The 25,872-nt window shown below is 40.9% G+C and overlaps 1 protein-coding gene across 2 annotated transcripts in view; it reads left to right on the top strand.

Moving 5' to 3' along the window:
- The first annotated feature begins 5,226 nt into the window (after positions 1–5,226).
- SLC6A13 (solute carrier family 6 member 13) overlaps positions 5,227–25,872 on the top strand; it is a 58,361-nt gene continuing 37,715 nt past the window's right edge. For both annotated transcript variants that reach the window (XM_064284754.1, XM_064284753.1), the window contains exon 1: positions 5,227–5,428. In XM_064284754.1, coding sequence (XP_064140824.1) covers positions 5,227–5,428 — 202 coding nt within the window. The remainder of the gene's footprint in view (positions 5,429–25,872) is intronic.

Here is a 25,872-nt window from a genome sequence, read left to right as displayed (position 1 = left end):
TGGTCCTTTCTGTCTCTTAGGCTCATAATTACCTTGTGTCTTTAGTGTTCTTCATTCTTCCTTGCTCCAGGTGGGTTGAGACCAATTGTGCATAGTTCATTTTTAAGTCCACCTCTTTCCTCTTGCATTTTACCATAAGTGGCGAGGAGAAACTACATGGCCTCTTTAAGATCTTGCTTAGAAATCTCATCAGCTTTTGATGAAATGAAAAAGTGAATACAAAGGACCAGGAAGAATAAAACGTTCTGGGAGTGCCTGGGGATTTTTCAGGAGTTGCTACCTTGGAGCATTCTGTTATTTTTGGAACATTCAAATATACAGGAACACAAGGAGGTTGCTGACTTACAGAAAAGCTCTAAACAGATATTCTCAAAAACAAAACAAAACAATTAAATTTTCAGGGACTAGTATCAAGGAAGGAAATGCTGGTGGTGTAGTGGTTAAGTGTTACAGCTGCTAACGAAAAGGTCGGCAGTTCGAATCCACCAGGTGCTCCTTGGAAACTGTCCTATAGGGTTGCTACGAGTTGGAATTGACTTGACGGCAACGGGTTTGGTTTAGCACCAGGGAAAGAAAAAAAATTCCTTAGAGCTAAGTTTCCAAAATCTCTTTTTAAAGATTTACACACACACACAAACACACACAAGAGCATAAAACAAAAGTGAAATATCTCAAAGGAGAACTTCACCATAGTCATTGATTGAAATCAGTTTTTCCACATCTCGTAGATAGTGTAGATTCTGGGAGATTCTTTTTTTTTTTTAATTGTACTTTAGATGAAAGTTTAGAGAACATACTAGTTTCTCATTAAACAATTAGTACACATATTGTCTTATGACATTGGTTAACAACCCCACAACATGTCAACCCCCTCCTTTCTCAACCTTCGGTTCCCTATTACCAGCTTTTCTGTCCCCTCCTGCCTTCTGGTCCTTGCCCCTGGGCTGGGGTGTCCCTTTAGTCTTATTTTGTTTTATGGGCCCGCCTAATCTTTGGCTCAAGGGTGAACCTCAGGAGTGACTTCATTACTGAGCTAAAATGGTGTCCGGAGGCCATACTCATAGAGTTTCCCCAGTCTGTGTCAGGCCAGTAAGTCTGGTCTTTTTTTGTGAGTTAGAATTTTGTTCTACATTTGTCTCCAGCTCTGTCCGAGACTCTCTATTGTGATTCCTGTCAGAGCAGTCCGTGGTGGTAGCTGGGCACCTCTAGTTGTATCAGACTCAGACTGGTGGAGGCTGTGGTAGTTGTGGTCCACTGGTCCTTTGGACTAATCTTTCCCTTGTGTCTTTAGTTTTCTTCATTCTTACTTGCTTCCGAAGGGGTGAGACCAGTGGAGTATCTTAGATGGCCGCTCACAGGCTTTTAAGGCCCCACATACTGCTCACCAAAGTAGAATGTAGAGCATTTTCTTTATAAACTGTGTTATGCCAATTGAGCTAGATGTTCCCCGAGACCATGATCCGGGGGGACTCTTATTTAACAAAACACAAAACAAGCAAAAAACATTTTAAAGGTATCAAGAAAAGGAGGTAGTTTTGGGTGTGGTTCACTGGTTGTTGTAAGTCTTGCGTAGTGTTGGGATGATGGTCGTATCTATTTCAAGTTAACATCATCAGTGTTTTACAACAACAAACACTTTAATAGTTCATGGTAGGGAGTAGCTTCGCATCTACAGTTCTTGTTTCTTCGTTATTGACATCTGTTTAACGTTTCTAAACATTAACTTTTCACAACTGAGTAACTCGTGTCTGCAGTGTTTGTGTTAGGAATCTAGATTTTATAACGTTAACTTTTCAACTCAGGTACTCTTGCTTTGGAAACTCTGGTGGTGTAGGGGTTAAGAGTTTGGCTACTAACCAAAAGGTCAGGAGTTTGAATCCACCAGGTGCTCCTTGGAAACCCTATGGGGCAGTTCTACTCTGTCCTGTAGAGTCGCTATGAGGTGGAATTGACTCGACAGCAAAGAGTTTGGTTTTTTTGGTTTACTCTTGCTTTGGGATTTTTTTTTCTCTTTTTTTAAGATTTCAGAAAATGAAATGTAGTGTGTTAGAGGTGTGTACAAAAATATTTTGCATGTTTTGGGGTTTTTTTGTCCATGTGAATTGTACTTTTTAGCAAAATAAAACCAAGGAAAGAATGGTCAAATATAGGAGAAAAAAAAAGTTCATCACTTACAAGTTCACTAGACGTTTACAAGTTTCACTAGACATTTGAACATAATTCAGATGAGTTCTTTGCCACTACAGAAAAATCATCACCCTTCCTCCATTGTCCAATCATGTGTTCATCATTTTCTTTTACAGCCTCACCAGAAGCGCACTTAACATCCACATTTCTAGCAATATTCTGTTGCTGGCACTGTAAGTATTCTGTAAGACAATAGAGATTTTCTCTGTAGCTCTCCTCGCTTCCTTCTGAGCCCTCACCAGAATTGCATTTGACGTCCATGACTCTACCAACAGTCTCTTCAAGGCAATCTAGGATTTTACTATTAAAAAAAAAAAAACCAAACCCACTGCCATCAAGTCAGTTCTGACTCATAGCGACCCTATAGGACAGAGTAGAACTGCCCCATATGGCTTCCAAGGAGTGGCTAGTGTGGATTCGAATTGCTGACCATTTGGTTAGCGGCTGAGCTCTTAAACACTAAGTCGCCATGGTTTCCACTTTTACTATTAGTCATCTTAAAATTCTACCCATTACCCATTACCCAATTCCAAAACTGCTTCCATATTTTCAGGTATCTATTAAATTTTTCTTTTTTTATTAAAGCAGCACCCCGCTCTCCTGGTACCAAATTCTGTCTTAGCTATCTAACCTGTTGCCATCGAGTGGATTCCAACTCATAGTGACCTTCTAAGACAGAGTAGAGTTGTCCCATAGGGTTTCCAAGGAGCAGCTGGTGGATTTGAACTGCTGACCTTTTGGTTAGCAGCCAAGCTCCTAACCAGTGCACTATCAGGGCTAGTGCTACTATAGCAGAAATATCACAAGTGGATGGCTTTACCAAACAGAAATTTATTTTCTTACAGTTTAGGAGGCCAGAAGCTCCAACTCAAAGGGCTGGCTCCAGGGGAAGGCTTTCTCTCTCTCTCGGCTCTGGAGGAACGTCCTTGTCTCTTCAGCTTCTGCTTCCTGGTTCTTTGGAGATCTCCATGTGTCTTGGCATCTCTCTTACCCTATCTTTCCTCTGCTCACTTGTTTCATCTCTTTTCTGTCTCAGTAGAGATTGACTCAAGATACACCCTACACTAATCCTATCTCATTAACATAACAAAGACAACCCATTCCCAAATGGAATTATAACCGCAAGCATAGAGGCCAGGATTTAGAACACGTGTTTTTGGGTGACATAATTCAATCCATAACACCTGGGTTTCTCCTTTAGCCTTCAAGGCATCTTTGGAGTCCATTAGGGACTAATTTACGTAATAAGCAAAGATGCCTACTGTTCCCTGACTTTCTCTCTGACTTCCTGGGTTCCTCCGTGGCCCACCTGGAATCCAGAGAAATGAGTCAAATGAAACTCTGTGGCTAGATGAGGCTGCACTGAGAAAGTTCTGTTAACATGGACTTTTCCTGAGGTAGATAAAAGTCTGTCTGCGCACTTTTCCAGAAAAGGGCCACTATGTAACATCAGAGAAGAGCTGTTAGAAGTTGCTTCTATTAGTCATGCTGGTAAACTTAGACAGCCAATGTAATGAAAATGATGTAATTGAAAAAGCAGAGACAAAGTGGGTTCAGGTTCTGGCTCTGCAACCTACTAGCTATGTGGCAGCAGTCATGTTCTTTAATTGCTCTGAGCAGCAACGTCCTTATTTGTAAAGTGGAAATAATACTGCTTACCTCTCAGGGTTGTTAGGACTAAATGAAACAAATGCATGTAAAGTGCCTGGTATACAGTCGTTGCTCGCCGAATGTGAGCCACATCCATCTTATCCTCACTTCCAGTAGGAGTCTAGAATAGAGTATTTCTGGCAGTGAAGGGTTTGGAACTGTGGCTGTTTATTCATTTTATGTTGTCTTCTTAAACTCTACCACGTTCTTGTATTTGTCATTACAAAAAAAAGAAAAAGAGCCCAGGGTCATCTCTCTCTTAATGATTTCAGAGAGAGAAGAAGGGGCTATCTGGAAAGATTAGTTTGTCTTATCCAGGTTCTCTGCTCCCACTCAACTTCATTCATTCCTTTGGAAAGACTTTTTTTAAACTGACATTTATTTTCATATTACAAATATAAAACACATTCTTTGAAGAACATGTAGCAGATAGGTAAGGAAAAGAGTCTTATAATTCAACCACTGAGAGGGAAATATTTTGGTGGCTATCCTAACCTTTCAATCATATAAAATATTTTACAAGCATGATCACATTTTATATAAGGTTTTTATAACTCACTTCATATATCGTGAACACCTTTTCATTGAATTTTCTCCTGTAGGACAAATTTTATTGATTATATAGTAGACCAGTCTATGCATGTGCCATAAATTATTAGCTTATCTACCATTTTTGAACATTTAACTCTGGTGGCATAGTGGTTAAGTGCTACAGTTGCTAACCAAAGGTCAGCAGTTTGAATCCAGCAGGTGCTCCTTGGTAACTCTATGGGGTAGTTCTACTCTATCTTACAGGGTCACTATGAGTCAGAATCAACTTGATAGCAACAGGTCTTTTTTTTTTTTTAATATTCTTTCTAATTATTTGCTGTTTTCATGAACATCCTAGTGTAAAATATTTACCCACAGTCACAATTATTTCTTTAGGGAAAATTCCTGCAAGGAAAATTATGGATTTTGAGGATATGTGAAAATGCCATCCTTTCAACTGACTTCAGCACACAGAGTGGAGAAACGAAAGCATACGCTAATGCAGACAAGGTTGCAGGATGGCAGGGAGAAGTTAGAGACAACCCAGGGGTTGCGTGAATTCTTCAGTCAGAAGCTCCCATCTAAGAGAATCTGTATAGTGGAAGCAATGTCTGTACTTCAGTATCAATACTTTCCTCCTGAAACAGGAAAGGAATATACATTCTCAGCAGCTGTTGCCCCAGCCTCTACCAATAAGAGATGCTATTGAGCCCATGGACCTGCAGACAAGGGAGTAAGAATTCACCCTCTTCCAGTGCATTTACTCCCTTGGGATTTTTTGTGGTTGAAAGGAGAGGGAGGGCTTTCCTTCCTGGGTTGCCAATACTAACAGAGCTTCTCACTTATTTTCCAGGTGGGATGGATAGCAGGGTCTTGGGCACAACCAGTAATGGAGAGACAAAACCAGTGTACCCAGTCATGGAAAAGGCGGAGGAAGATGGCACCCTGGAGCGAGGGCACTGGAACAACAAGATGGAGTTTGTGCTCTCAGTGGCCGGGGAGATAATCGGCCTAGGCAACGTCTGGAGGTTTCCCTATCTCTGCTACAAAAATGGGGGAGGTGAGAGCTGCTGCACCATCTCACCCATCCCTGGAAGGAGTGCTATCTCTCCATCTCCTGCACTCATTGCACCTTTGAGGAGTCCCATGAACACATAGAATGCTGGAGCTGGAAGGACCCCTAAGATATTAAGGAGACTCTGCAGGAGACTGAGGCCTAGAAAGATTAAGAGGCTTTCCTAGGGTTCTTTGTATTATAGCACAATACCATAGAAATATGAGTTTAGGCCTTGAAAACAGAAGGATCAGGGTTTGCATTCAGGCTGTGATACTTATTCTCTGTATGATTGTGGGCAAGTTACTTAAGTCCTTAGAATCTCAACTGCTGCTCCTGTAAATTGAGATAATAATACCTGCCTTTCAAGGATCTGGTAAGGATTAGAGATAATGTGTGTAAAGTGCTAAATAAATGGTAATGATTTTTTTTTCTTATGTTGATGATGATGTTGATACCAAACTTTTCTGTGGTCTTGAGACTCCTTAGCCGTGGCTTTGTGTCTTACTCCTACTCTGTTGGCATTCCCTAAACTCTCCATTCCCCATCCTACCAGCATAATAACCTTTTTTTTTTTATTGTGATTTAAGTGAAAGTTTACAAATCAAGTCAGACTCTCATACAAAAATTTATAAACACCTTGCTATATACTCCTAATTGCTCTCCCCATAATGAGACAGCTCACTCCTTCCCTCAACTCACTTTTCGTGTCCATTTGGCCAGCTTCTGATCACCTCTACTCTCTCTTCTCCCCTTCAGACAGGAGGTGCCAACGTAGTCTCATGTGTCTACTTGATCCACGAAGCTTATTCTTCACCAGTATAATTTTCTATCCGATAGTCCAGTCCAACCCCTGTCTGAAGAGTTGGCTTTAGGAATGGTTCCTGTCTTGGGCTAACAGAAGGTCTGGGGACCATAAACTTTGGGGTCCTTCCAGTCTCAGTCAGACCATTAAGTCTGGTCTTTTTATGAGAATTTGGGGTCTGCATCCCACTGCTCTCCTGCTCCCTAGGGGCTCTCTGTTGTGTTCCCTGTCAGGGCAGTCATCGGTTATGGCCAGGTACCATCTAGTTCTTCTGGTGTCAGACTGATGTAATCTCTGGTTTATGTGGCCCTTTCTGCCTCTTAGGCTCGTAATTACCTTGTGTCTTTGGTGTTCTTAATTCTCCTTTGGTCCAGGTGGGTTGAGACCAATTGATGCATCTTAGATGGCCCCTTGCTAGCGTTTAAGACCCCAGATGCCACTCTCCAAACTGGGATGCAGAATGTTTTCTTAATAGATTTTATTATGCCAATTGCCTTAGATGTCCCCTGAAACCATGGTCCCCAAACCACTGCCCCTGCTATGCTGGCCTTCCAAGTGTTCCGTTTATTCAGGAAACTTCTTTGCTTTTGGTTTAGTTCAGTTGTGCTGACCTCTCCTGTATTGTGTGCTCTTTCCCTTCACCTAAAATAGTTCTTATCTATTATCTAATCAGTGAAAACCCTCTCCCTCCCTCCCTCCCTCCCTCTGCCCTCTCATAACCATCAAAGAATATTCTCTTTCCTGTTCAAACTAATGCTCGAGTTCTTAAAAAAAAAAAAAAAAGTTTTTTTTTTTATAATAGTGGTCTTATACAATATTTGTCCTTTTGCAACTGACTAATTTCACTCAGCATAATGCCTTCTAGATTCCTCCATGTTATGAAATATTTCATGGATTCATTATTGTTCTTTATTGATGCATAGCATTCCACTGGGTGAATATACCATAATTTATTTATCCATTCATCCATTGATGGGTACCTTGTTTGGTTCCTTTTTTTGCTATTGTAAACAGTGCTGCAATGAACATGGGTGTGCATATATCTGTTCGTGTAAAGGCTCTTATTTCTCTAGGATATATCCCAAGGAGTGGGACTGCTGGATCCTATGGTAGTTCTATTTCTAGTTTTCTAAGGAAGCGCCAAATCGATTTCCAAAATGGTTGTACCATTTTACATTCCCACCAGCAGTGTATAAGAGTTCCAGTCTCTCCACAACCTCTCCAACATTTATTATTTTGTGTTTTTTGGATTAACGCCAGCCATGTTTTTTTATGTTGGGGTGAGATGGAATCTCATTGTAGTTTTGATTTGCATTTCTCTAATGGCTAATGATCGTGAGCATTTCCTCATGTATCTGATAGCTACCTGAATGTCTTCTTTAGTGAAGTGCCTGTTCATATCTTTGCCCATTTTTTAATTAGGTTATTTGTCTTTTTGTAGCTAAGTTTTTGCAGTATCATGTAGATTTTAGAGATCAGGCACTGATCAGAAATGTCATAGCTAAAAACTTCTTCCCAATATGTAGGTAATCTTTTTACTCTTTTGGTGAAGTCTTTGGATGAGCATAGGCGTTTGATTTTTAGGAGCTCCCAGTTATCTGGTTTCTCTTCTGCATTGTTAATAATGTTTTGTATACTCTTTATGTCATGTATTAGGGCTCCTAGCATTGTCCCTATTTTTTCTTCCATGATCTTTTTCATTTCAGATTTTATATTTAGGTCTTTGATCCATTTTCAGTTTGTTTTTGTGCATGGTATGGGTCTTGTTTCACTTTTTTGCAGATGTCTATCCAGTTATGCCAGCACCATTTGTTCAAAAGACTGTCTTTCCCCCATTTAACTGACTTGCATCTTTGTCAAATATCAGCTGCTCATAAGTGGATGGATTTATGTCTGGATTCTCAGTTCTATTCCACTGGTCTATGTATCTGTTGTTTTACAAATACCAGGCTGTTTTAACTACTGTGGTGGTATAATAGGTTCTAAAATCAGGTAGAGTGAGGCCTCCCACTTTGTTCTTTTTTTTTCGGCAATGCTTTACTTATCCGGGACCTCTTTCCCTTCCATATGAAGTTGGTGATTTGTTTCTCCATCTCATTAAAAAATGGCAGTGGAATTTGGATCAGAATTGCATTGTATCTATAGATCGCTTTTGGTGGAATAGACATTTTTACAATGTTAAGTCTTCCTATCCATGAGCGAGGTATGTTTTTTCCACTTATGTAGGTCTCTTTTGGTTTCTTGCAGTAGCGTCTTGTAGTTTTCCATGTATAGGTTTTTTATATCTCTGGTAAGATTTATTCCTAAGTATTTTATCTTCTTGGGGACTACTGTAAATGGTATTGATTTGGTGATTTCCTCTTAGATGTTCTTTTTGTTGGTGTGGAGGAATCCAACTGATTTTTGTATGTTTATCTTGTATCTCGATACTCTGCTGAACTCTTCTATTAGTTTCAGCAGTTTTCTTGAGGGTTTCTTAGGGTTTTCTGTGTATGAGATCATGTCATCTGCAAATAAAGATACTTTTATTTCTTCCTTACCAATCTGGATGCCCTTTATTTATTTAGCCTAATTGCTCTGGCTAGGACCTCCAGCACAATGTTGAATAAGAGTGGTGGTAAAGGGCATCCTTGTCTGGCTCCCAGTCTCAAGAGGAATGCTTTCAGGCTCTCTTCATTTAGGATGATGTTGGCTGTTGGCTTTGAATAAATGTCTTTTATTATGTTGAGGAATTTTCCTTCTATTCCTATTTTGCTGGCAGTTTTTATCATGAATGGGTGTTGAATTTTGTCAAATACCTTTTCTGCGTTGGTTGATAAAATCATGTGGTTGTTGTCCTTTGTTTTATTTATATGATGGATTACATTAATTGTTTTTCTAATGTTGAACCATCCCTGCATACCTGGTATGAATCCCACTTGGCCACGGTGAATTATTTTTTTGATATGCTTTTGAATTGTACTGGCTAGAATTTTGTTGAGGATTTTTGCATCTAAGTTCATGAGGGATATAGGTCTGTAATTTGCTTTTTTTTTGTGGTGTCTTTACCTGATTTTGGTATCACGGATATGGTGGCTTCATAGAATGTGTTTGGCAGTATTCTGTCCTTTTCTATGCTCTGAAATACCTTTAGTAGTAGTGGTGTTAACTCTTCTCTGAAAGTTTGGTAGAACTCTGCAGTGAAGCCATCCAGGCCAGGGCTTTTGTTGTTGTTGTTGTTGGGAGTTTTTTGATTAGTTTTTCAATCTCTTGTTACGGGTTTATTTAGTTGTTCTGCCTCTGTTTGTGTTAGTTTAAGTAGGTAGTGTGTTTCTAGAAATTCATCCATTTCTTCTAGGTTTTCAAAGTTGTTAGAGTACAATTTTTCATAGTAATCTGATATGATTCTTTTAATTTCAGTTAGGTGTGTTGTAATATCACCCATCTCATTTCTTATTTGGGTTATTTGCTTCCTCTCCTGTTTTTCTTTTGTCAGTTTGGCCAATGGTTTATCAGTTTCGTAAATTTTTTCAAAGGAACAGTTTTTGGTCTTGTTAACTCTTTCAATTGTTTTTCTGTTTTCTATTTCTTTTAGTTCTGCTCTAATTTTTATTATTTCATTTCTTCTAGTGCCTGAGAGTTTCTTTTGTTGCTCTCTTTCTATTTGTTGAAGCTATAGGGATAATTCTTTGATTTTAGCCCTTTCTTCTTTTTGTATGTGTGCATTTATTGATATGAATTGACCTCTGAGCACTGCTTTCGCTATGTCCCAAAGGTTCTGATTGGAAGTGTTTACATTCTCATCAGATTCCATGAATTTCTTTATTTCATCCTTAATATCTTCTATAACCCAGTCTTTTATGAGCAGGGTATTGTTCAGTTTCCAAGTGTTTGGTTTCTTTTCCCTGCTTTTTCTGTTATTGATTTCTACTTTTATGGCCTTATGGTCAGAGAAGATGTTTTGTAATATTTCAATGTTTTGGCTTGCTCTATGGCCTTATATGTGGCTTATTCTAGAGAATGTTCCACGTGCACTAGAAAAGAAAGTATACTTGGCTGCTGTTGGGTGGAGTGTTCCGTATATGTCTATGAGGTCAAGTTAGTTGATTGTGGCATTTAGATCTTCCATATCTTTATTGAGCTTCTTTTTGATTGTCCTGTCCTTCACCTAAAGTGTTGTGTTGAAGTCTCCTACTATAATTGTGGAGCTGTCTATCTCACTTTTCAATGCTGTTAGAGTTTGTTTTATGTATCTTGCAGCCCTGTCATTGGGTGCATAAATATTTAATGTGGTTATATCCTCCTGGTATATTGTCCCTTTAATCATTGTGTAGGAAAAAAAAAAAAAAGTAGAGTCCTTCCTTAACCTTTGTGGTGGATTTAACTTTAAGGTCTATTTTGTCAGAAATTAGTATTGCCACTCCTGCTTTTTTGTGATTGTTGTTTGCTTGTTATATTTTTTTCCATCTTTTGAGTTTTAGTTCGTTTGTGTCTCTAAGCCTAAGGTGTGTCTCTTGTAGGCAGCATATAGACAGATAGTATTTTTTTTTTTTATCCTTTCCGCCACTCTCTGTCTCTTTGTTGGGACATTTAGTCCAATTACATTCAGCATAATTGTGGGTAGACATGAGTTTAGTGCTGTCGTTTTGATGTCTTTTTATGTGTTTTGTTGACAGTTTCTTGTTCCCAGTTAATTTTTTGTGCTGAGTAGTTTATCCTTTTATATTGGCATTTCCTCATATTCCTTGTTGTTGATTTTGTTTCTACTGAGTCTCTAATTTTTTCATGTATTTTATTTTTAATGAATAGGATAGTTAGTCTCCTTTGTGGTTACCTTAATACTTATCCCTATATTTCTAAGTTTAAACCTAACTTTTATTTGTTTATGCCTATTCTCAAGAGGGTGATCAAACCGAATGTGGAAACTATAGAACAATGTCATTAATATCACACGCAAGTAAAATTTTGCTGAAGACCATTCAAAAATGGCTGCAGCAGTATATTGACAGGGAACTGCCAGAAATTCAGGTCAGTTTCAGAAGAGGACGTGGAACCAGGGATATCACTGCTGATGTCAGATGGATCCTGGCTGAAAGCAGAGAATACCAGAAGGATGTTTACCTGTGTTTTATTGATTATGCAGAGGCATTCGGCTGTGTGGATCATAACAAATTACGGATAACATTGCAAAGAATGGGAACTGCAGAACACTTAATTGTGCTCATGAGGAAACTTTACATAGATCAAGAAGCAGTTGTTCTGACAGAACAAGGGGATACTGATTGGTTTAAAGTCAGGAAAGGTGTGCGTCAGGGTTGTATTCTTTCACCATACCTATTTAATCTGTATGCTAAGCAAATAATACGAGAAGCTGGACTATATGAAGAATAATGGGGCATCAGGATGGGAGGAAGACTCATTAACAACCTGCGTTATGCAGATGGCACAACTTTCCTTGCTGAAAGTGGAAAGGACTTGAAGCACTTACTAATGAAAATCAAAGACCACAGCCTTCGGTATAGATTGCACCTCAGCATAAAAAAAAAAAAAATCCTCACAACTGGACCAATGAGCAACATCATGATACACTGAGAAAAGATTGACATTGTCGAGGATTTTGTTTTACTTGGATCCACAATCAACAGCCATGGAGGCAGCAGTAGAGAAATCAAAAGACGCATTGCATTGGGTAAATCTGCTGCAAAGGACCTCTTTAAAGTGTTGAAGAGCAAAGATGTCACCCTGAAGACTAAGGTGTGCTTGACCCAAGCCATGGTATTTTCAATCCCATCATATGCATGTGAAAGCTGGACAATGAATAAGGAAGATCGAAGAAGAATTGATGCCTTTGAATTGTGGTGCTGGCGAAGAATATTGAATATACCATGGACTGCCAAAAGAACAAACAAATCTGTCTTGGAAGGAGTATAACCAGAATGTTCCTTAGAAGCAAGGATGGCAAGACTGCATCTTACACACTTTGGACATATTGTCAGGAGGGATCAGTCCCTGGAGAAGGACATCATGCTTGGCAAAGTACAGGGTCAGCGGAAAAGAGGAAGACCCTCAACGAGGTGGATTGAGACAGTGGCTGCAACAATGAGCTCAAGCATAATGATTGTAAGGATGGTGCAGGACTGGGCAGTGCTTTGTTCTGTTGTGCATAGGGTTGCTATAAGTTGGAACTGACTCGGCGGCACCTAATAACAGCAACAACAACATATTTCTAAGTTTAAACCTAACTTTTATTGCTTTATATCACCTTGTCTTCTTCTCTATATGAAAGATCTATGACTTTCTTAGTCCCTCTTTATTATTTTCATGTTGTCTTCTTTTACATAACAACATCGTTGTTTTCCTGTTTCAAGCATTTTTTAATCTTGATTTATTTTTATGGTTTCCCTGTCTGGGTTAACATCTGATTGCTCTGTCCAGGGTTCTAGCCTTGGGTTGATACCTGATATTATTGATTTTCTAACCAAAGAACTCCCTTTAGTATTTCTTGTAGTTTTGGTTTGGTTTTTATGAATTCCCTAAAGGTCTATTTATCTGGAAATGTCCTAATTTCACCTTCACATCTGAGAGACAGTTTTGCTGGATATATGATTCTTGGCTTGTAATTTTTTCCTTTCAATGCTTTATATAAGTCATCCCATTGCCTTCTTGCTTGCATGGTTCCTGCTGAGTAGTTCGAGCTTATTCTTATTGGCTCTCCTTTGTAAGTGACTTTTTGTTTATCCCTAGCGGCTCTTAAAATTCTCTCTTTATCTTTGGTTTTGGCGAGTGTGATTATAATATGTCTTGGTGACTTTCTTTTAACATCTACCTTATGTGGAGTTTGATGAGCATCTTGGATAGATATCTTCTCATCTTTCACGATATCAGGGAAGTTTTCTGCCAACAAATCTTTGACAATTCTCTCTGTATTTTGTGTTATCCCTCCCTGTTCTGTTACTCCAATCACTGTAGGTTATTTCTCTTGATAGAGTCCCATGTGATTCTTAGGGTTTCTTCATTTTTTTTAATTATTTTATCTGAGTTTTCTTCAAATATATTGGTGCCAAGTGCTTTATCTTCAAGGTCCCTAATTCTGCATTCTACTTGCTTGATTCTGCTCCTCTGACCTTCTATTGAGTTGTCTACTTCTAATTTTATTGTTAGTCTTCTGAATTTCTGATTGCTGTCTTTGTATGGATACTTGCAGCTTATTAAATTTTTCCTTATGTTCTTGAATAACCTTTTTAATTTCTTCAACTGTTTTATCCATGTGTTCCTTGGCTTGTTCTGCATGTTGCCTGGTCTCCTTTCTGATGTCTTAAAGAGTTCTGTATATTAACCTTTTGTGTTCTGCATCCGGTAATTCCAGAAAGTCACCTTCATCCAGAAGATCCTTTAATTCTCTGTGTTGAGAGCTTGTTGAAGCGATCATGGTCTGTTTATGTGGTTTGATATTGACTGTTGTCTCTGCACCATCCATAAGTAATTTATATTAGTTTATTTTATTTTTGCTTACTATATCCTAGTTCCTTGGTTTCTTTTGCCTTGATTTGCCCAATTAGGTTGCTTGAGTGAGCTAGCTTGATTATTTTCGTCTTTGGAGCTCTGTCATCCTGTCACCAGATGGCTAGAGCTGTTATCAGGTCTATGATCTTGTGAGCTCATTCACTTTTCTTGTGTGGATTCAGCTCAGGTGTCCAGGTAGCTGGTCATCAAGTGTTTGATACAGTCTCTGTTGTACAGTCTTAGAGGGGCAGGGGTGTTTGGTGTAGGTACCGGTATGTGATTGCAGCAGGGGGTCACGCTCTGAACAAGGCAGGAGGCTGAGAACTGTTCCCTGAGTGTCTCTGAGGAAAGTGCATCCCTGTTCCCTACAGTGTACAGGTGGGTGGGTTCTGCAGACAGACCATGGGCACCCAGTGCTTTTGGTTGTTGGGGCTGGGAGGTATCAGTTATCCTTGGACACCTGTCGTGGGTGGCTTGGTGACCTGAATGGGGTCACCAGGCCTTAGGCCCCTGATGTGGGTAGGTGAAAAAGGACCCTGTTTAATAGACAAAATGGTGCCAAATATCAAAACCCACCTCTCCACCGCACAGCTTAAACAGTTGCAGTCTGCCACCAAGGGCCTATTCTCCTGAAATAGGCCCACGCAGATCCATGCAGGGGGAAAGATATTCAAAGTCCAGGGACCATTCATGCCTGGACAGGAGCTGCTTCTGTCCTGAGCTCCCCTGGTTAGAGGAACTGGCAAATTATCTTTCCCCCCTGTTGTGAATTTATTCCTTCTCCAAGTCTGAGAGCGTGGCTCAGGGTGCTGAACAGGGCCTATCTCAGGCCCAGGGAAATCAAGAGCCACTGAAGCTGGTTTGCGGGTGGCGGGGGGGCACGGTAAAATACGCACCAAGTACTTAGCTTTTGCCGAGAGAGCTGTTCTTCTCTGGTTCCAGAGGTGTGAGTAGGCTGTGCACCTGGCTGCTTCTCCCTGAGGAAATGTGGCCGAATGCTACTACTGGCCGTCTGCAGCCCCTCCTGAGAATGATGCCTGAAGGATCCCAGTGATTCAGATCCGGCAACTCCTCTCCGCTTCTGAACCACTTCTCTCTTCCATGCCGCCCAGTCCGTCTTCTATCTTTTTCTTTGATGTTCAGGGCTCCTGGCTTGTCATAAATACAATTGTTCCACTTGATTTTTTGGGTCTTTGTTGTAAGAGGGATCGCCAGAAGCATCTGGCTATTCCACCATCTTGGCTCTGCCTCTCCAGCATAATAACCTTTGACACTAGTGTCTCTTCCTTTAAAAATTAATGTGTGTGTGTAAACTCTGACTCTAGCTCCTTACTGTGTCTTTACTGGTTTCTCATTGCCCTCCATTCCAGACCCCTGGGCTAACTCTGCTACCCCCACATCAGAGGTAGAGGTTTTGCTACTACCACTCTACTGTCAGAAACCCTGGTGACGTAGTGGTTAAGAGCTACAGCTGCTAACCAAAAAGTTGGCAGTCCAAATCCACCAGACGCTCCTTGGAAACCCTGGTGGTGTAGTGGTTAAGTGCTATGGCTGCTAACAAAAAAATCGGTGGTTCAAAACCAGCAGGTGCCCCTTGGAAACTCTATGGGGCTGTTCTACTCTGTACCCTGGTGGCACAGTGGTTAAGAGCTTAGCTGGTAATCAAAAGGTTGGCAGTTCAAATCTACCAGCTGCTCCTTGGATACCCTTTGGGGCAGTTCTACTTTGTCCTATAGGGTTGCTATGAGTCAGAATTGATTCCAAGGCAATAGATAGTCTCCACTTTCAAGGAGCTCAGGTGGCACAGTGGTTAAAGTCCTCAGCTGCTAACCTAAAGGCTGGTAGTTTGAACCAACCAGCTGCTCCTCAGGGGAAAAATGTTGCAGTCTGCTTTTGTAAAGATTACAGCCTTGGAAACTCTACGGGGCAGTTCTACTCTGTCATATAGGGTTGCTATGAGTTGGAATCAACTCAATGCAGTGGGTTACCCCACTTTCAGAGAATTCCATATCTCTGTGGGAAGCCTCAGAGAGGCTTTCTTGGTACTGGGAAGGGATCTGGCTGACAAGTGGGTTAGGAAGATCTCCTTGTTGCTGGCTGAAGCATATAGGGGTTGGGGCTCCCAGGTCTTGTTTCATAATGAGGCTGCGGTCTGGGTTGGAGGAAGGAGTGTCCAGAGGCAGGCTGCTCTGAAAATGCTGAGAGGAGTGGTCATTTTATAGGCCATGGGGTTTGAATTGTCCTCTAATGCAGCACCGACCTTTTTGCAAGGGAGTGGGAGACCCAAAAACTCATCAAGCTAAAGTCTCACTGTCCTTTGACCAAAGGTTTTGGGAGGGAAGAAGCATACAGTATAAGCGTACAACTAGGGGAGAACGCCAAGAGATGCTCTGGGGCCATGGAGCCTCACTGTCAGTTGTGACAACTGGACATTGAACTTGGGCTTAGAAATTAAATTGTGTTTTTCCAGAGGAATAGGAATGGGCCGATGTGTCCTTCCTCAGGAATTTCTGAACAATGGCCTGAAATCACAGAACTTTGCTGAGTCCGCATTGAGAGCGAAGGAGAGCATTCTTCCCACTTTTTACCTAGCCCTGGAGACTCCACATACTTGTTTTAAAATTTAGGCCTCCACACCCTCCCGTCAGAAAATGAGGTGGAGGGAAAGAGCTGGTCCAGGGCACAAGCAGGAGACAGGCGGACTAAGCTGGGCATTGGGACTCTGTATCTTGAACCTAGTAACCAGCTTAGCTCCTCACATGGCAGAAAGATAAAGAGGTAAGCAGCTTTCCTCAAGTCTCTCTGGAATTGGGTAAAGGCTGGCCTGGGAATTAGTAGGAATGGCACGAAGAGGTGGGAAAGAGGAACTTCCAGGTGTAGTGCAAAACCACTGGGCTGGAGAAGGGCAAGTAGAGGGAGGCGACAGGAGCAGTTGGGAGACGTGAGGTCCACCTTATTTCATTTGTCTGGCAACGTTTCAATTTGAGCTCAGCCTCAGGGCCCTGTGGTCAGTTTGTGTGGACCTGAGAATGTGTCATATAAATGCAGGCCCTAGTACCCATGACTGCTGGGTTTTCACATGAGCGTTTGTGGCGGTATGTGGAGTCAGTAGGTGGCTACTGTGACTTCTTCCTCCCTGTAGAGTCTGCCTTTCCGCAAACTGATCCCGATTGATAGTTGAGACTTTTTTAGGGGTGGTGAGACCCAGTCAAACTCTATTTAACCTTTACACCGTCACACACAGTCTTTTCCCTTGATCAAGCACAGGGCCTTAGGGCTCCTCATCTCTGTTCCCTGACGGATGACAGCAGCTGGAGGGGAGTGTTCTGAGGGGCTTTGAAGCTGGAGACTGATGCGCAGGTTTGCTCTGAAGGGCATGAGTCACTCAGGGCTACCCGGTGAGTTAATGGAAAGTCTCCTTTGACTGATCAAAGGATATGTATGCTTGTTGGAGGAAGCTTGACCTACCTATTTTTCTGTCTTTTGGTGTTTCCAGCAGTTTAACCTTCATCAGTCAACTCGCCTTGCCTCCCAAGTAGAACAAGCTCCTACAGAGAATGGGCCCTAACAGTCCATCTTATCATCTCTATTTCTTTGTCAAAGGAGAGACTGATAATCGCTTTTTGAGATGACACTTTGCTGCTGATGTGGAGAAGGAGGGTAGGAACAACAGAGACTGTTAGTCTATTTTGACCCCTTAGGAGATTTTATTTAAACCTGTGGTTCTCAGATTGGGGCTTGGACGCCTGGGGGATAATGGGAATTTTCCAATTAAGCATTGGAGAAGGATGCTGGGGTCTCCTTGGGTACCAAGCTCAGGTGATGTGCCCCTACTCTATCATCCTGCTTCTGGGCCCCTTTCTCTAACATCATAGCTTCATGCAGCTACTTTTGGGCTTAGGGGGGAGATGAGCTAGGAATTTTGTTATTATTAATGTTTGTTCAATGGTGAGGTCAGGGATGAAAAATTCCCAAGGCATAATTTTAGTTCCAAACTGAAAATATAAATGATGTCTTCTTTGGTCCCTTCCAGCTTTAACATTTGGTGGATTCAATTTGAAGTGAGTTCCAGAGAAGGGAAGGGGCTGAGGCAAGAATATGATAGAAGAACAGGAAGACAGAGAGTTGAAAATGGTGGTTAAAACCAGAGAAGCTGACAAAGTGGTATAAAGAAGTGTATCTAAAGTCAGAAGCGGCAGGTAGGCTTTTTCAGGGAGGTGGATGGGAGGGATGCCTGCCCCAGTTGTCTCTTAGGTATAAACGTTCTCCATGCTGTCTAGGACCTGCCTCATCTTAATAGCTTCACAGTGTCAGTCAGTCTGCCCCAGGGCACAGCCAACCAAGCCGTGCCCTTGACTGCTATTCAACAACAAAGGCAGAGTGCCTACCATATGCATTGTTCTAGGTGGTCAGGGTACATCTATCAACAAAATAGACCCCAGTTCCCTGTCCTTGTGGTGTTTGTATTAAGGAGACAGACAATAAAAAATAAACATAATAAATGATTAAGTTACATAGTATAGCAGAAGTTAATGAATACTGTGGAAAAAGAACAAGTAGAGCTGGGTAAAGGGGATCAGGAGTGTTGCAATTTTAAAAAGGGTGATCATGGTGGACCTCATTGAGAACATTTGAGCAAAGGCTTGATGGGAGTGAGAGAGCTGCTCATGTGGATACTGGGGAGAAGAGCGCTCCAGGCAGAGGAAAGAAATAGCCTAATGGCCCTAAGTGCAAATAAACCAATGGGCCTGAAGCAGAGTGAGTGAATTGAAGGTGGGAGCAGAAAAGGAAATGGGATGGGAGGTGGCAGATCATTTAAGGCCTTGTTGGCCATTGTAAGACTGGCTTTTACCGTAGTGACATGGGGAGTCATGGTGGGACTTTGATCAGAGGAGTGGCATGATTTTATGTTTTTAAAGCATCTCTCTGGCTGCTGTGTTGAGAAGGGGAGTAAGGGCAGAAATCTAGGCAAGAGGTGATGGTTGCTTAGACCAGGGTGACAGCATTGGAGGTATGAGAAATGGTCAGATGCTGCATATATTTTGCAAGTACAGCCACCAGTTATTAAAGAAAGAAGGGAGTCAAGGGTGTCTCCAAGATTTTTAGTCTGAACAACTGGAAGGAAGCAGTTGTCGCTTACTGAGATAAGGGAGGCTGTGGGAGGAGCAGTTTTGGAGAGGAAAATCAGCAGTTGAGTTTTAGGAATGTCGAATTTGAGATATCTATTTGGAATCAACTCGACAGCAGCAGGTTTAGTTTGTTTGGTTTATTCAATATTCAAGTGGAGATATCTACTAGATGGTAGAATATATGAGTCTGGAGTTTGTGAGAAAGATGGGGTGGAGATAAAAATTTGGAAATCATTAGCATTTTGATGGTATAAGAAAATAGACCAAGGACATTGAAGGGTCTGGGAGAAGAGGAGGAACCAGCAAAGGAGACAGAGAAGAAGAAACTAGTAAAGTAAGACAAAAATCAAGAGAATAGGATGTCTTGGAAGCCAAGTAAAGAAATTATATCAGGGAGGAGAGAGAGCTTAACAAATTAAATGCTTCAGATAGGTTAAGAAAGATGAGGAATGAGAATTGATTATTGGATTTAGCAACATAGAGATCATTGGTGACCTTTATGAGTAGTATAGTGGAGTTCTGGGGACAAAGACTGATTGGAGTGGCTTTAAGATAATGGGGGGCGGGGGAGAAAGAATTGAAAATAGTAAATATGGGTGATTTGGAAAAAACTGGGGAGTGTGTGAAGTTGATCTCTTCTTTGTGCGTTCTCACGTGTGGGTGGAAATAGTGATATGAGTGCTGCGTAGTAGTAATAGTGCACCCAGTGTGTCCAGCAGTGGTGGGGATGGATGAGATGAGCTGGTAATGTTGCCAAAGAAGCTGCGTAGTTGAACTATTTACCTAGCCCCCCACCCTCAGCTCCCTGGAGGATAAAAAGCAAATCTGATCTTCCTCCAGGGCCTATTCAGCTAAAGCTCTGGACATAGGGATCGGGACACTCTGGGTAACCCAAGAGGCATGATATAGGGAAAAGGTGATAAGAGAGGATTTTTGCTATATGATTCAACCCTGCCAGGAGGGAATCTAAACTACTTGCCTCCCAATCTCAGTGCAGGAAAAGACAGATTTTCTGTCAACCATTTTAGACTTAATTTCTAAGTCCAGGTTGCCAAAAACCAGGCAGAGGCCACCTGTACTAAATCTTTGGCTTTTGCTAGTCTCAGAGCACAAGCTGGAAACCACCTTGTGAGAGGACAAGTGTGCCCTCCTTCCCTGCTCCACCTCCCCAACCCGCACCCCAAGGTCTCTTGTCTTCTGATCTTCAGTTCCCAAACACCCAGATTCTGGGAACTTCAGAACCTGGGCCTTTAGCTGGGATCTCTTCAGCTCCCTGGACCCTGGCTACCACCAAACTGAGTTCCTCAGCACCCAGACTAACTGGGACTGGAGTCTCCATGGGAGGCCACAACAGATGTACAACAGCTGGATCTGTCAGAAATAGGGATGTTGGTCTTCTCAAAACCAAACAATAGTTTAGCTAAGCTAGTAAAAAATGTCTGCCTTGAGCTTTGTGCTCTTTTAAGAACCATCTATATGGGTAGCGACAACAACAACTTGAAAGATTAAATAGGAGCCTTAGGGGGCAGTGAGTCTATGCTAATGGAGGAGCAACAACTCGGAAAAGGAAGGTAAAAATGGTTGCATAACTTGAAGAATGTAAGTAATGTCACTGAATTTTACATGTAGAAATGGTTGCATTGGTGTATGTTTTGCTGTGTGTATTCTCAACAACAACAAAATAAATTTTAAGAAAAGAGCAAAAAAAAAAAAAAAGAAGAAGAAATAGGAATCTTGGAGGGGAAGGACTGTGGAGGAAGAGCAGCAACAAAGTAAATCTCAGCTTTAGACTGTAAGAACCCTGGTAGTGTAGTGGTTAAGAGCTGTGGCTGCTAACCAAGAGGTTGGCAGTTTGAATTCACAAGGTGCTCCTTGGAAACTCTATGGGGCAGTTAGACTATAAGAAGAGAGACTATGAGGATATCAGATGCCATGATACTTGGTATCAGGGACAGCTGTTAACATCGATGCTGTTTGTAGATACTAAAGAGAAATGAGAAGCACTTTTCTTTGTATAAAAGTACTAGTTATATTAGTAGTAGTAGTAGTTGTTGTTGTTAGTTGCCATCAAATCGATTCCAACTCATGATGGCCCCATGCACAAGACAAATTTGTTTTCATTTTTTACTTAAATACTCAATGCCCAGTACTGGCCAGGTAATGTTGATTACAGCACATAACTGATTCTGTATGCTCACCCTCCTGTTGCTTACGTGGAACATTATGAGTTTATATCTTGAAGAGTTAGTTGGAATATTACAGGTGATACCATGGAGTGTGTTCCTTTTGAGAGGGCAGCCAGCAGCATTATTCCTTTTTAAGATGGGAGGGTAGTCTCTCCCAGCTCATGGGAAAGAGCGTTAGCACATTTTCTAATCTAGGGAAGGAGACTAGCATGCAGGATACGTGATACCAGGTAGCTGTGATCCTCATCCCACAATCCGGGACTGACTCCATTTCTTGACGGTGGTGACTGGGGCTTGGGTGGGAAAGGAGGTAGGGTTCCCCTACAGAACTCCCTGAACTGCACCTGGGTCCCTCTTCCACTCCACCCACCCCTGACCCCTTCCCTACTTCTAGGGCCAGTGGCTCTGGAGGGTGTGTGTGGACCTTGCCCCTTGTGACAGTCTTCCCAGGTGCCCAAAGAAGCAGAAAAGGAGGGGAGCAAGAGCTGACCACAGGACCCACTGCAGTTAAACATTGGCTTGGTTTATTGGGAAAGAGCCAGCAACATAAAGATGGGGTGGAGCTGAGCTGGGCTGGTAAATCTCACTTTCTGGAATGTTTGGGACTCTAAGCAGTGACTGTTCATATCAGCTACTGGGTTCTCCCTTCTCTAATTTTCTCCTCCTGCCCAATAAGATTTGGATTGATTTGTGGACTTTTTAGGCTGAATTATTTATGATCTTTATTTCTTTACCTTTGGGGTAATCTGGTATTCCCCTCAGTGCCTGAATTATGGATATGTAGGCTAAAAGCTAGAGGTTTGGAAGGTAAAGGACTAAGAACCTGTTCCCCATTAACTTTTATTTTAATACATTTATTAAGATATAAAAACCATTTGCCTTTGAGTCAGTTCTAACTCCTGGCGACTCCGTGTGTGTCAGAGTAGAACTGCGCTCCATAGGGTTTTCAATGGCTGATTTTTCAGAAGCAGATTGCCAGGATTTTCTTTTGAGGTGCCTCTAGGTGGACTGCAATCTCCAAACTTTGAGTCAGCAGCTAAGTGTGTTAACCTTTGGCACCACGGAGGGCTTCCTTATTAAGTTATACTTAAAATGGAATTCCTGGGTAGAGCACAGTTCTACTCTGACAATTTTTTAAAACTTAAAATAAGCACATATTTAAAGTGTTCAATCTGATAAGTTTTGACAAATGTATGCACTCATGAACCATTGCCATAGTCAAGATAATGAACATATCCATCACCCCCAAAAGCTTTCTCCTGCCCCTTCATAATCCCTTCTTCCTGCCCCTGCCACCCTATCCCACGGATAAGGTTTTTTTTAATCACTATACATTAGTTTGCATTTCTCTGAATTTTATATAAAAAGGAAGGGTTCATACAGTATGTTCTCTATCAGGGTTCTTTCACTTGGCATAATTTTTTTGTATTTTTTTTTTCTTTCTTGTGGTAGAATACATGTAACAAGAAAAACTTTCCATTTTAACCATCTTTAAGTGTACAATTCAGTGGCATAAATTACATTCACCGTGTTGTGCTACCATCACCACTACCCATTTCTAAAAGTTTTCCATCAACCTAAACAGAAACTCAGTATCCCTTAAGCAATAACTTCTCATTTCACCCTCCACCCAGCCACTGGTAGCCACTAACAAACTTTTGTCTCTATGCAGTCACCTATTCTAGATATTTCGTGTAAGTGGGGTCATACAATATCTGTCCTTTTGTGTGTGATTCATTTCACTAGGCAGAGTGTTTTCAAGGTTCATCTATGTGGTAGCATATATCAGAACTTCATTTCTCTTTATAATATTCCATTTTACGTATATACCACATTTTGTTTACCCATTTATCAGTTGATGAACTTGGGTTGTTCCCCTTTTGGCTATCGTGAATAATGCTGCAATGAACATTGGTGTACAAGTATCTGTTTGAGTCCCTGCTGTTAAGTCTTTTGGGCATATACCTAGGAGTAGAATTGCTGGGTCATATGGGGGCAATATACTTTTTTCTCTCATTCAAAATATACACACAAATTTTTTTAGTGACATTGGTTGCAATCTCTGCAATGCATCAGCACTCTCCCTCTTTCCCTTTACACCCCCGGTTCCCTGTGTCCATTCGTTCAGTTTTCTTGTCCCTTCCTGCATTCTAGTCTTTGCTTTTGGGTAGGTGTTGCCCATTTCGTCTCATATACTTGATTGAACTAAAAAGCACATTCCCCATGTATGTTATTGTTTGTTTTATAGTCCTGTCCAATCTTTGGCTGAAAGGTGAACTTTGGGAGTGGCTTTGGTTTTGAGTTAGCAGGGTGTCCAGGGGCCATTGTCTCAGGGGTTCCTCTAGTCTCTGTCAGACCAGTAAGTCTGATCCTTTTTTTGTGAATTTGAATTTTGTTCCACATTTTTCTTTTGCTCTGCCCGGGACCTTCTGTTGAGATCCCTGTCTAAGCAGTTGATGGTGGTAGCCAGGCACCATCTAGTTCTTTTGGGTTCAAGCTGGTGGAGGCTGTGGTTCATGTGGTCCATTAGTCCTTTGGATTAATATTTTCCTTGTGTCTTTGGTTTACTTCATTCTCCTTTGCTCAGGATGGGATGGGACCAGTAGATGTATCTTAGATGGCCGCTCACGAGCTTTTAAGACCACAGATGATACTCACCAAAATACAATGTAGAACATTTTCTTTATGAACTATGTTTTGCCAATTGACCTAGATGTCCCCTGAGACAATGGGCCCCAGTCCTTAGACCCAGTAACTCAGCCCCTCAAGATGTTTGGGGGTATCTAGGAAGCTTCTATGACATTGTCTTGGTCAAGTTGTACTGACGTACCCTGTATCATGTGTTGTCGTTCCCTTCGCCAAAGTTACCACTTGTCTCCTCTCCAGTTAGTGATTTCCTTTGTCCACCCCTCCCCTCCATCATAACCATCAAAGATTATTTTTTCCTGTGTGTAAACCTTTTCTTGAGTTTTTATAATACTGGTCTCCTACAATATTTGTCCTTTTGTGATTGACTTATTTCACTTAGCATAATGTCCTCCAGATTCATCCATGTTATGAGATGTTTCATGGATTCATCATTGTTCTTTAATGTTGAGTAATTTCGCATTGTGTGTATGTACCACAATTTGTCCATTCATTTGATGAGGGACACTTAGATTGTTTCTATCATTTTACTATTTTGAGTAATGCTACAATGTACATGGGTGTGCATATGTCTACTCGTGTGATGGCTCTTATTTCTCTAGGATGTATTCCTAGGAGTGGGATTACTGAATGGTGTGATATTTCTATTTCTAGCTTTTTAAAGAGATTCCATATCGTTTTTCACAGTGGTCACGCCATTTTACACTCCCACCAGCAGTGCATCAGTGTTGCAATCTCCCTACAACCTCTTCAACATTTGTTATTTCTGTGTTTTTGATTAGTGCCAGTAATGTCGTGGCCAGCATAATTATTCTGAGATTCGTCCATGTGTTTGCGTGTGTCAGTAGTTCATTTGTCTTTATTGCTGTGTAGTAATCCATTTATGTGATTATACCATAGTTTATCCATTAACCTGTTCATAGACATTTGGGTTGTTTCCAGCTTTTAACTATTACAGGTAAAACTGCTATGAACATTTTTTGTACAAATCTGTCTATAAACATATGCTTTCGATTCCCGTGGGTAAACACCTAGAAGTGGAATGACTAGATTATATGATAGTGTGCTTTTAACTTTGTAAGAAGCTGCCGAACACGTTTCCGAAGTGGTTATACCATTTTACATTCCTGCCAGCAATCTATAAGAGTTCCAGTTCCTCTACATCTTTGCCAATACTTGGTCAGTCATTTTAAGTATTAACTTTTCTAATAGGTGTGTAGTATTATCTCATTGTTGCTTTTGTTTGAACCACCTAATGATTAACGATGTTGAGCACCTTTTCATGCACTTGTTTGAAATCCATGTATCTTCTTTGGTGAAATGTCTGTTCAAATTTTTTGCCCATTTTTAAACTTGAGTTGTTTGTTTTCTTACTATTCAGTTTTGAAGGTTCTTTATATATTCCAGATACAAGTCCTTTATCACATATGCATTTTGCAGATATTTTCCCCAGTCTGTCTTGTCCTTTTCTTAACAGCATCTTTTGAAGAGTAGAAATTTTAAGTTTTGAAGAAGTCTAGTTTATCAATTGGTACTTTTGTGAATTGTGCTTTTTCTGTCATGTGTAAGAAATCTTTGCTTAATGCTATAGGGTCACTGTGAGTTGCAATCGACTTTACGGCAATGAGTTTTTTAAATGGGTTTAATGCAAAGTCACAAAGGTTTTTGCCAACATTTTCTTCCAGAAGTTTCAGGTTTTGCATTTAGGTCTATGACCCATTTTGAGTTAATTTTTATATATAGTATAATATTCATTGTTTTGCATATAAGTATCCACTTGTTATAGCATTATTTTTTGAAAAGTTTATCTGCTCTCTGATAATTTGTCTCTACACCTTTGTAAAAAGTCAGTTGTCCATATGCACATAGGCCTATTGCAGGGCTCTAGTCTGCTCCATTTATGTATTTTGGCAACTATTAATGCCACATTGTCTTGATTACTATAGCTTTTTTAATAAGTCTTGAAACCAGGGAGTGTTGAGCCTAAAACTTAGTTCTTTTTCCAAGCTATTTTGGATATTTTCAGTCCTCTGCATTTTCGTATAAATTTTAAAATCAGTTTGTCAATTTCTACCAAAAATTCTGCTGAGATTTTGATCGAGATTGCATTGAATCTGTAGATCAGTTTGGGAAGAATTGACATCTTAATAGTGAGTCTTTTGACTCATGAACATGGAATGTCTCTGCATTTATTTAGGTCTT

The sequence above is a fragment of the Loxodonta africana genome, chromosome 4 (genome assembly GCF_030014295.1).
Source record: "Loxodonta africana isolate mLoxAfr1 chromosome 4, mLoxAfr1.hap2, whole genome shotgun sequence".
Classification (NCBI taxonomy): Eukaryota; Metazoa; Chordata; class Mammalia; order Proboscidea; family Elephantidae; genus Loxodonta; species Loxodonta africana.
Note: the sequence above shows the minus strand (reverse complement) of the source record. Positions and strands in the feature narration are given on the sequence as shown.